The following is a 12,396-nucleotide window of genomic DNA, read 5'->3' on the forward strand; positions in this document are numbered from 1 at the left end:
AACTTGGCTATTGTGAATAGAGCTGCAATAAGCATGGGTGTGCAGGTGCCTCTGGAGTAACCTGTCACACAAACTTAAGTGCAAAATTTCAGAAAGAGTCCTCAGATCACGCAGGGTCGGGTGGTACTGATGGAGACAGGTGGAGAAAGATGCAAACAGGAAATGAGAGAAACCAAGGCACTGATCAGAAAAAAACCCACACAGTGCCACTTAACACTGCCTACAAGCACAGGGATCAGTGAGGGAGAGACAGTGAGTCCCAGAGGCCAGGGCTTGGTGTTGAAACAAAGGAAGGTGGGTGCAGGGCACACTCACTGAGGAGCATCCGGGTTGGCTGGGAGCAGTGGCTGGAAGATGGGAAGAGGAGAGGCTGCATGACACCTTCCAGTGGCCAGAGTAGGTCCAACTGGGCCTCTGTGGTCTGCATCCCTTTTGCGTCAGGCTGTCCTGAAGACAGGTCCTGCAACCTGGGCTGACTGGGCTGTGCAGTCACCCCACCATCAGTGGGAGGCAGTGTTCTGGGGTCTGAACCCCAGTAGCTGCTGCTGTGGGGTAGGCAGGTCTTGGTGTGCAGACCTATCAGCTTCTCCTTTTGCCACCTCTGTAGGAAAATTGCTGCTTATGATGAAGAAATCCAGCATCTCTACGAGGAGATGGAACAGCAAATCAAGAGTGAGAGGGAGCAGTTTCTCCTGAAAGTGAGTGTCCACTCCCTGGGCACGACTCTGAGGAATGGCCAGGCTGACATATCTACTTGACCACCTTCCCCAAATGTCAGCTCGCAGTGCCCCCAACCCAGGGCACTATTGATTCCTCTTTTCCTCCTTTATTATTTCAAGACGTTTGTCACCTTCAAATGCAACATATAATGTACTTGTTTATTTCTGTTGATTATTTTTTCCTCCTACTAAAATGTAAGATTTTATTTGTTAACATATGCTCAGCTCCTAGACCATGCCTGGAATATAGTAGGAACTCAACAGATACTTACTAAATCAACAAGTGAACGAACAGGCAGCTTGCTGGATGGTGGATGGATGGATGGATAGATGTATGCATGGATGGATAAGTGGGTGGATGCATGAGTGAATGTATAGATGCATGGATGCATGAATGGATGAATAATGAATAGATTGATGGGTGGATGCATGGATGAATGGATTGAAGATACATGGATAGAGACCTAGATGACAGTGCATGCTTTATTAGCTAAAGCAGCCTGGGGATTGGGTCTGACATTGGCTGACCCCCAACCTATGTGGCAGGCCCATCCAAATGCCCCTTCACTCCATGCCCAGCACCTCCCCCGACAGGACAATCATTAGAGCCCAGGCTAACCCTCCTTTCCCCTTAGACACCTAGAAAATGTAATCACCAAGAAAAAACAAACCCCACTATCCTCAGTACCATGGGAGAAAATATAAAGCTCACATACCTTGTTCCTGGTCTGGCACGTGTTCAGGCCCTTCCCATAGCCTGCTGTTTTTCTTGGGACTTCAGGACAGGTGACCTCTTCTCTACAGAGCCAAACACAGTCCCTTTTGGAATATGCCCATTTGAAAAAAAAAAAACTACTGAAAACTCTCCATTATTGTTCATGATTGGACTATGCACTCAATGGTTCCAGCAGAAAGGCATTGATCTTGGATAGTAACTTCCACTGCCTCTCAGCTGTAAACCTGGGCTGTTGTTCCAAACTCTTTATTCAATCTAGTTTGTTGTTGTTTTTTTGTTTTTTTGTTTTGTTTTTATGCTACTTCATATTATCCAAACCACTGCTTCACTTTCTATCAAAGATGTCCTTCCAACTGTGAGGGAATCAGAGTGATTTTCAGAAAAATCCAACCATGGTCTCCAGCCAGAGCCTCTGGAGGCTCATCAATTTTTCCAGACCACCCTTATTCTCCTTAGAGCTCTGACCTATTCTGGCCACCCCCAATCTTCCAGAAGTTGAATGTGCATCCAGCAGATAGAACTCATGCATGTCCATCAGCAGACCTGATATAATTTCCAACAGAGCCTTCTCCCCACATAGAAGAGCCATCTCTTTCACACCAAATGACATTCTGCACAGAGGACACAAGCTCAGTGGACCCCTCCATCCCCTGGCCTGGGCATAAAGTGGGCCCAGGTGTGGGGCTGGTAGTGGGCAGAGGTTGGAGGAAAACATTTAAGGACAAATTAGCATCACCTAAGACCTAAGTCTGGCTATGATGCAGTGACCCTCAACTGTCCCCTCTGCTCCCTCCTCTCCCACTCAACACCAAATGCCCAGAGACCTCATACTCATGCTTTTTGCATGAACTTGGAAACTCTTAAGGTATCTTTAGCAATGTCATGAAGCCTTTAGATATACAGACTTGCTTGGCCATAGAGCGTAAGGACAGTGATGGTACTGTTTACAACACCATGGAAAGAGGCATAGTCTCTGACGAGGGCTTAGATCCAAGCTCTACACTTAGCAGTGCATTTGACCATGAGGGAAGTACCTGTCACTTGTACCCTTCACCTCCAAACTGAGAAGCCCCACCATGCTCTGTCCTGGCAGGGACAATAATGTACTCTGCAGGCCCACTGGGGCACAGTGGCATCAGAGTGAAGATTCTGGAATGTCTTGCCAGTCGCCACACTTTTTATGGGACACCTGCCCTCTGAGCAGCAACCACACTGAATGAGGCAGGTCCCCGGGAGCTGACTCTCTGGAAACAAAGGTTTCCAGACAGGAACTGTCTGAGGAGACCCTACCTGTGCCATTGCACGTGGTTGAGATGACAATCCCAGGCTCTCCTTTGGTCTCTCTGCACACTGACCTACTTGAGAACGGGCCGAGGAACCAGAAGCATCTATAACTGAAGAGCTGAAGTGACGTCCTGGGGCTTTGAACACAAACATCCAAAGGTCTATGAGCCAAAAACAGCCACGTTTGTCCCTTGTCTGCTGCCAGCCCTCCCAGCCAGGACCCCCACAGTTACCCAATGCAGCAGTAGCCTGCAGCCGACCTCCTTGGGAAGGAGGGGCCTGAGTCTAAATCTCCACCTATCCTGAGGAATTCCAGAGGGCTCCAGTAGCAAAAGACAGGGAGGTTATAATGACTCCTTCTCTTCCTGCATGTTCAGCCCTCTGTCTGCCGTGCTGCAGATGGCATGAGTACTTTTGTTTCTCTTCTGTGGACAAAAACAATGAACCTGAAGAACAAAGCAAGTTGAGTGATTTAGAGACTGAACCCAATTTCCTGATACCCAGCTCATGGCCCTTCCACCAGAGCTGGCTCTGTTGAGAGTGTCAAGCTGCCAGCCCCCTACCTTCTCCTCTATCCAATAGCCAGGCCTTCACACCTGCACCATTAGGGCCCCAGTGTCTCTATATGGGGGTGTCCCGTCAAGGGGTTGCTGAGCACAGAGGCAGAGACGTCAAAGGAGCAAAGCCTGGGAACCCTCAGTCATCTTGGGCAAGCAGTGAGCACTCAGACCCTTGAAGGCAGAAGCAATGATGCTTCAGACTGAGGGTGGCTTAAGGGAGCCGATGACAGTGTCCAATGTGGACCAGAATATCCAAGTTGAAGGGGTCTTGAGGTCGTCTACCTCCCCTGAGCCCCCAGCATACAGATGAGGAGATAGACCTGAGATTCAAATTCAGGCCCCTCTCTTCTTGCTCAGCGCTCCACCAATAACTGGCCCTGGACTTTTCTTTTCTTCTTCTTCTTTTTTTTTTTTTTTTTTTTTTTTGGTCAGGGGATAGTGCTGGTGCACAGTCCTGGAACATGGCCACACTTGGTGGGAGGTTGCAGAGTGCCTCAGTGAGCCTTTGTATAGTCTCTGTCTCACATGTGGGGCAGGCAGGTCACCAGAACCTGGAGTGTGGCGCAGGGGCCTCAAAGCACAAAGGGACTGGAGGCCCAGCTGATAAGGAGGTGCTAGTGAGAGCAAAGCCATACGTCTGTGCACTGTCTTTGAGTCCACATGTTCCCTCTTCCCGCAGGACACAGAGAGGTTCGAGGCTCGCAGTCAGGAGCTGGAAAAGAAGCTGTTGGCTAAGGAGCAAGAGCTGGAGCAACTCAACCAGAAGCAGAAAAGGGTAGGTGGTGTGGTATCTATCTTTGGAGTGCTTGGCTCTTCCTTCCTCCCAGTCTCTGGTACTTACCTGCTACCTCTGCCATTCACTAGGGAACCTTTTTATTTAGTCTTAGAAGAACCATGTGGATGTACAGGATAGCATTTAAACTCCCTGGTGAGGGCTGGTGGAGTAGTTCAAGTAGTAGAGTGCCTGACTAAAGTCCTTGATGAGCTGGACATAAGGGGGCATGCCTGTAATTCCAGAAACTCAGTGGGCTGAGGCAAGAGGCTCTCAAATCTGAGGCCAACCTAGGTTACATAGCAAGACCCTATCTCAAAAAGCTAATCCCCCCAAAAAAATCCCTAAATAATAATTAAAAATTAAGTCACAGGTGATCTCAGGTAAAGACTTTAGTTCTCTAAGTCCAGGTGTTTAACTTGGAAAAGTCCCCAGGAATCCACCCAGGGATTGTAGGCATTTTCATATAATTACAAACAGTTTGAATGCCAAAACTTGAACTTGATTCTACGTCCCGCATCAGAAAAGAGGGGGGTGCAGAGTAGAGGACCATTGCGTGGTCACTGGTACTTTAAGCTGCAGACAACCTTCCTCCCTTCCAGGATGGCCATGAGTACCTCTAGCTAGGAAAAGCTCTTCAAAGATCGGTGTGACCCGCTCCTGTCTGCCACATATGGCTGGACAAGGTTCAAGCCTTTGTGACTCTCTCTGTAGTCCCATAGGATAGACGCAGACCCAGACCCTTCTCTCCACCTGCCTGAGCCTCCAACAGGCATCCTAGGTGGTGCACTCTGCAAGGCAGCATCCCTGTGACTGGAGACAAGAGATTCATGGTGGCAATTAGGTTGACAGCCAAGGCAAGCCTCACCCTCAGCAGCCTTCTCACCAAAGCAAGGGCTCCTGAGGGAGAGAGGCAAGGATGCCACTGGCCATTGGCCTCCAGTTTCATCTTGCCTTGTCAGACCCAGACACATTGCTTACCTTGGAATAGAGAAGACTGTTTTTAGCAACACATTAAAATAAGCTCGAAGGCACCCCTGCTAAGACTGGGGCCTGCTCTGCTACAGCTGCTGCTTCCCAGCTTTTGGATTTGGGCTCTTTTTCTTTCTGCAGCATTCCCCATGTGCAATTAATTCCACAATCCTACCTTGCTTCTCCTAGACTTTTGCCTCCTCACTATTAGGCATTAAATTCTTAGCAATTAGATTTATCCTTCAAATGAATGATTGTCACTGGATTTAATTATCGCCTGCTTGCCTGATTACACAGCAGCCTCTTGCGAGGCTTATGAAATTCCTTCTGGTTGCTTCCTCCACTCCTTACTGGCCACATTCATTAAATTAAATTTATTATGACGTGATCCTTAGTGTGAGTCTTCCTCTGGTGAGAGAGGATTGGAAGCTCTACAAAGCAAAGTCAAGGAAAGCTGAAATTATCAAAAATGCAGGATTTTAAGTTGCTTTAAGAACACAAGAAAAGGTATAGGGTCTGTTTGACCTGATTTAGTTATTCCTTAAGAATTTCCAGGGTTTCTGGCTCTCGTACAAAGCTCTCTTTCAGATTAAGGGAAATGGACTCATTTAGTTGAGAAAAGAAAAGGAAATAAGTCAGTCTGTTATCACCACTGGGAGAGACAGCATCATGAAGAATGTCACTTAGCTGCCCCCAGCCCCATCAAGCACGAGGCCAAGAAATGGACTTGAGGGATGAGAGATTTAGGTTAGATCTCAAGCCCACTGTGACTTTGGGATGAGAGACACAGTCGGATTGTGGAATTTCTCTCCTAGTGGTCCTTTTGAATGTGGCACTGCCCTGGTCTGTCTAGTGGACCTGTGTGGAGACAGGAGAAATGGGATGAGCTACAGGAGCCCCCCTGCTTTTCACAGTGCTTGTGAGTGAATGAAGGACCAGCTGATTTCGACTTGAGGGCAGTGGCTGAAGTTGGGGATAGCGGAATGCCAGTGCCTTCTCCAAGCAGGGAAAACGGGAGAGGACAGGCAGGGCAGCCAAGTGACAGTGGCTGCTTACTCCCAATTCCTTTCCAGCTGGAAGGCCAGTGCACAGCTCTGCATAATGATAAGCATGAAACCAAGGCTGAGAACACCAAGCTGAAACTCACCAACCAGGAGCTGGCCCAGGAGCTGGAGCGGACAGCCCGGGAGCTCCAGGATGCTCAGCAGCAGCTGGAAAGCCTCCAGCAAGAGGCCTGCAAACTGCACCAGGAGAAGGAGATGTGAGTTCTGCTGTCCTGCACGCCATTGCGCTGCAGGCATGTGAGAGCCCCTCTTAGATACTGCCTGCTTGCCTGTGAAATGAGGACTTGGGCTCGTTGCTCCTGGAAACTTCTATCTTCTAGGACTCTGAAGTTACTTGATTGCCTGGGGTCAATAGGAAATAGACAGCCCTCATCGCAGGACATGTGGTTAGTTTAGAAAGACATGCTCTCTGCCAACAAAAATGCAGTCCATGTGCAAATGCTAAGTGAGCAGACCTCAGGTGACTGTCAAAGTTTAGAGACCTGGGGTGCCCAGGTGGGCCAAGAATGATGGAATGGGAAGGCTTCTGAGGTTAGCAGATAACTTGATGGTGTGCAGCAGGATTCTGGAATCATCTCTCAATCTGGCCATCTCTCTTCAGCAGTGTTCCTCTGTTTGGACTCCATGGGCCCAGTGGAGGAACCCCACATCTCTCAAGACCTGGTTTGCCAGGAATTACTTTGGTATCTGAGCACTAGGCTCAGCAGGTGAGGCAGACGCATGCCTGAGCAGGAATCAGTGGGCAGGTCTATACATTAAGCTAGAGAGGTCAGTGCAGAACCAATCATCTTTCTTGTCTTAGGAATGTTAGGTTTTAAGAGCAAATGCACTCTAAGGTCCAGAGCAAAGGAACTCATTTATTTATCTGTCCATTCATTTATCCACATACTTATTGACTTAATAACCTAACAAACATCTATTGTGAACTATTGCATGCTGGGTACCACACTGGGCCTTCAGTGTGTCTCACTTGGGTCGATAATCCAACATCATCTCATTTGACCTAACAGCATCCTGATGTGGCTGGTTTTATTGTCATCAACCCTGATTTATGGCTGAAGAAACTGAAGTCTGCCAGAAAACATCCAGGCCACCCTTCCCTCACTCTTTGGCTCATGTGTTCATCCAGCCAGCCAGGGGTCATTGTGTACCTAGTCTTGAAAGATTCCAGTAAGCACTGAAAGTCTGATTTCAGGGCACAGGACCAGTGATGGGATGTTTTGCATATGTTATGTCCCCTTATTCAGAAGCAAAAGCCTAAGTCTGTCTGTCTGAGCTCTGGTAAGATTTGGTGTGTGGGTCTAGGCCCAGTTGTTCACCAGTGTTGCTCATATGCTCCTGTGCCACTTGGGACAGATTTCCTGGGGTGAGCGGGAAGAAATGTGTTTAGAATGGGAATGTCTTTCTAGTAAGATACTTCCAGTTTAAAGAAAAGAAAAAAGGGCACCCAAGTAGCTGACTTAGGACAAAGCCCAGCCCTCAGCCCCAGTCTCAGATGGTCAGTCATGGGAAGACAGACCAAGTACAAGTGAGTATTTCAAGTACTTCACCATAAACAAGCAAAACCAGCTCTTTCCTCCTTGTGCAGCCAGGCACAGGCACTTAACTTTACAAATAGAATTAGGGATTCAGGCTCTTCAAATTCAATCAAGTTCTCAAAGCAGCAAACATTTGAAGGCAGGAGCATTAAAACAGCAAATGCAAATAAACACCAGGTGCTGGAGCATCTTGGCCCAGCCTGGGGACCTGCAGTCTTCTGAAGTCTTATCTTAATTAACCAGGCCAAAGACACAATCTCTGAGAAGGGGGAGGGGAAGGGCTGAGGAGGAAGAGAGAAATGGGATTCCATAGCCTTCCAGACTTGCTTTTCAAGGAGCTGGGAATGCCTTGTGTAGCTTAGAGCCATGTGGGGTCCAGGAGTGTGCACTGTCCAGGGAGGCCAGGGGAGAAGTAGAGTGAGAGCCCTGGCTTGTTCTCTGTAGAGTGGAATTGCAGACCAGCCCTGCTAACAGGACCATAATGCTTAAATTTACTGCCTTCATTTCATATAAGGAGAGCCTAAGGCTCAAAGAGGTGTCACAACCAATCCAAAGCCACACAGTTAACTTTTGCCAGAGAACAAGGACAAAGCCCAGTGCCTGATCTTCCTGGGTATCCCTTGGCAATGTTTTGTTGCCAGACACTGCTTCAGAGCAGCTGGGAGAGGAGAGGACAGAGTGAGGAGGTGAATAGACTCAGCCATTTATCAGCACAAATTTGAGTGGGCAAAATTAATATTCCCATTCTCTGAAGATATTTAGGTAGGATAACTAGATTTTAAAATGAGATAAGGAAAGGGGAGACAAGGAAAAATGATGGTTAGTCAAAAAGCAGTATCTCTTTGCTTCTTTATCAATTAACTTTTATTCTGAGTAGGTCATTTATGACAAGGTACAGAAGGACAAACACTCAGAAAGAGGCATGTCCCCACCACCACCGCCACCTATAACCCAGGATGCTGTTACCCAGAGGCCACCAGCCGTGGTTTCCTGTGGATCCTTCCAGAATATGCTACATATGTGCAAACACAGGCACATGTACATGTACACAGCACACACACACACACACACACATTTTCCTCTACAAAACAGTTCAGGCCAGGTACTCTGTTCTGCTCTTTCTCGAATTGTCCACTTGACAATATGTTTTCTGCAGTGTTTCATATCTCATCTCTTTCCTAAAAACAAAGCCAACAGCACTTTCTTAAAAGGAACCATAACCCCTGGACAATGACTGCATGAAAACCAGCAGGTTCTTCCCTTGCAATTTGCATATTACCCAGAAACACTCTGTGAGAATCTCCAGGCTTGGGGGACTTGAAAGGCCAGTTAGTCAATTAGCCAAGTGTCATTTGTCTTCAGAAATGCCTTTCTTCTTGTTAACAAAACCATAGAGCTGAATATATAGAAAGATATGAATATATGCAAAGCATATATCTACAGATACATGTTCATAGACAAATAGATATGCAGGTATTTGCACATGTATGTCATAAGTGTGTGTGTGTGTGTGTGTGTGTGTGTGTCTGTGTCTGTGTGTCTCCATTTTGCCACTAGTACTTGGAACAGGACCAGGGAACATCCAAAATGCCCTGTGATTTAGGAGTTGGCTTCTTAGTCAACCCTGAGGACTCAGACCTTGGCTGTGAGTGATTTCTCCTCGATATCTATTCCGCTGTCCCTGGAGAGGCAGAGCCAGGGCTGGGCAGGAGAGCCGGCACAAGCATCCCCAGCCACCAGGGCACACAGAGGGACAGGCAGGTCTGCACAGAGTGTGCTAATCAGGGCAGCATCCTACATAGGGGCTTGAGGAACCAGTCTGGATAATAGGAAATACATTATTGTTTTCCCTTAAGTGGAAATTAAATATAATTGGTAATACAGTGTGAAGAAGTTGCAGCTCTGCAGGAGCCAAGCGAGTTGTGTTGCTTAATTAGGATTGTCTGAGATGAACTTCAAATTCTGATTCAGTCTGTTAGTGTAGCCAGGTGACTTCAAAATTACGTGGAAACTGGAAGGAAGGAAAGAACACAGATACCTCTTAAGGAATTGGGTGATTAGGCGCTTGGTGGCAGGGTCCTCTGGACCCAGCCTGGCAACAGCAATCTCCATAACTACATGGACGAGTGGCAGAGGTGTGACTGACCTTGCAGTCTGGTGAGCACGGACAATGCATCTCTGATGGCCATGGAAAGGGACACATTTGTTAGGCTGTAAGATGCTCCTACGTGAAAATCTGGTCGGCAAATGTGGAACATTGGCCCCTTTGCCGTGAGACTGGAGAGAGGTTTAAAAATTCTAAACTTTGGTTCAGAGCACAGAAGACAGAGGGAAAATTGTGCAGTTAAACAAATTTCCAAATGTCACCCAATTCTGCCTTATTTTTCCCTTTCCTTTCTTCCCTGAGTGTTGCTGAAGACCCCCCCTAGATTCTACCCTTCCCTTCCTTCTTTTCTCCCTCTATCTCCACTCTCCCTCTATTCCTTCCTTCCCTCCCTCCCTCCCTCCCTCCCTTCTTTCCTTCCTCCCTCCCTCCCTTTTTCCTTCCCTCCCCCCATTCCTTCCTTCCTTCCCTCCATCCCACTTTTCCTCCCTCCCTCCCTTTCTCCTTTCCTTCCTTCCTTCCTTCCTCCCATCCTTTCTTCCTTCCATCTTTCCTTCTATTCTCCCTTCACCTTCCAAATACAGTGTCTGGCATCCATCTGAGCCAGTGGACACAAACCTCTTCACATAGTAGTCTCTCTCTAGAGAAAGCCACATTCCTCTAATCCACTCTGTTCCCAGGAAAGACAGTGCTTGCTGGTTCCCAATATGAGGGCCTGGCCACCCAGCCTCAGTGCCTCATCCCCTGTAGCCCCACACCAGTGGCCGCCACCCATCACGCCATGTCTGTGTCCTCCTAGGGAAGTGTACCGCGTGACAGAGAGCCTGCAGCGTGAGAAGTCTGGCCTCCTGAAGCAGCTGGACTTCCTGAGGTGGGTCGCGGGCACTCAGGATGCCTTGGGCTGAAAGGGCTGGTCTGGGAGTTCTTCCAGGCTGTGTGCTGAAACAGCACAGCTGATGGGGTAATACCTTCCTTCCCTCAGTTTCTGGCATGGTTTGGACCACCCGCTCTGGTATGTTGGTCATTTGCACATCTGTCCACCTTCCTCCATGGTTTATTCTTCTGTATGGCAGTCTCTGCCTCATTCTTGGTGTCTCTCACGGTACCATGCATGGTACTAGCTCAAATTTTGGAGTGGAACCGGATTTACTGAGCAACTTCTCTATGTCTGATGTATCATCTCTGTCCTCCTCAGCGAAACTATTAGATAAGAAAAGCAGTGGTTAATACAGGAATAAAATGAAGAAATGAAGTAGCTGGGCACTGTGACTCATGCCTATAATCTCAGCTACTTAGGAGGACTCAGTTTGGGGCCAGCTGGGGCAAAAAGTTAGTGAGACCTCATCTCAAACAACATGCATGATGGCTCATGCCTGTGATCCTGGCTACAGTGAGAGGCATAGGTAGGAGGATCGAGGTACAAAGCTGGCCACAGGCAAAAATGCAAGATCCTATCTGAAAAATAACTAAGGTATGAAAGAGCTCGGGGTATGGCTCAAGTGGTAGAGCACCTGCCTAGAAAGTGCAAGCAAGGCCCTGAGTTCAAAAACCAGTACTACCCCCTCATGTTACCCCCCCAAAAAAAGAAGAAAAAGTAATTTATCACAAATGACAGAGCTACTCACTAATGAGCCAGAATTGAAATCTGTGTCTGGCTAATTCCTTCTACTTAGCGAAATTCCGTTCATGAGTAAATGAAACCCGAACAGTGCCAAGAAAGGAGTTTCCCCAGCCTTCTGAAACTCAAAAAAATTTCTAAGTTCACAGGTCCGGATGTGCCAAGAAAAGCAGACTCGAGTAGGGAAGAGATGGGCCTTCCAGTTTTGCCTGTGAGGTTTCTATGTTGCCACCTCCTCTGCCTGCTGGTCACCTCGTGGCGTCAGTGATGAGGGCTTGGGTCCTACGTTTTAGGATGAAAGTGATTTTGTACCTTTCCAGGTACATTATGAAATTTTTTGTCTCTCTTTGTGACAGCAAGGTTAGGGCACTGTTTCTAGGATCTGTGACAGTACCAAATTAAAAGGAATGTTTGAGACATGCTCTGCTCAGTACACGAAGCGCCAGGCCTCCACAGGGAGGAGATGCAAGGGATTGTAGGTAGCCAAGTTCTAGACCAGTGGGGAGAAGGTCTTGGTTCTTTGGAAGGCTTTAGTGAAAAAAAGAGAACTGGATGTACAGGACAAGTTTGGGACTTCTTTTTTTATATTGCACTTAGAAAAAAAAAAGAAAGAAAGAAAAGGCAGGAGAGAATGGCAAAGTGGTCTTCTGCACACATATGGTTATTTCTCATGGAGACAGCATTAGTGCAGAATCACACGCCTGAATCTATCCTCCCCAACTGCATGGTCACTAAGCTTAAGCTGAGATTGGAAGGTCATGGGAGGTTGGCATATTTTTCCACCACAGTGAAATTGCTAAGAACCCAGGGAGATGCTGGGAGTGAGGGAGGTGGAGGCAGGTTGGTAGAGGCAATGGCTGGAATGTGACAGATGGGGAGGGCTGCCATCCAAACATAAATGGACAAACAGAGATCATCTCAGAGCTCTCAGCTAGGAACATGGGCCCTGGAACAAGATCTCATTCAGCCCCTCATCATCCTGTGTCACCTTGGGCAGATGGCTTCACCAATTGGTCTTCATTTTCTCAT

The 12,396-nt window shown here is 47.7% G+C and overlaps 1 protein-coding gene across 2 annotated transcripts in view; it reads left to right on the forward strand.

The window, feature by feature from the left end:
* Positions 1–12,396, forward strand: part of Cracr2a (calcium release activated channel regulator 2A) — a 115,956-nt gene that overhangs the window by 70,618 nt on the left and 32,942 nt on the right. For both annotated transcript variants that reach the window (XM_074076257.1, XM_020183452.2), the window contains 4 exons: positions 608–698; positions 3,979–4,074; positions 6,117–6,304; positions 10,549–10,620. In XM_074076257.1, the coding sequence (XP_073932358.1) occupies positions 608–698; positions 3,979–4,074; positions 6,117–6,304; positions 10,549–10,620 (447 nt within the window). The remainder of the gene's footprint in view (positions 1–607; positions 699–3,978; positions 4,075–6,116; positions 6,305–10,548; positions 10,621–12,396) is intronic.

Source organism: Castor canadensis, chromosome 6 (genome assembly GCF_047511655.1).
Source record: "Castor canadensis chromosome 6, mCasCan1.hap1v2, whole genome shotgun sequence".
Classification (NCBI taxonomy): Eukaryota; Metazoa; Chordata; class Mammalia; order Rodentia; family Castoridae; genus Castor; species Castor canadensis.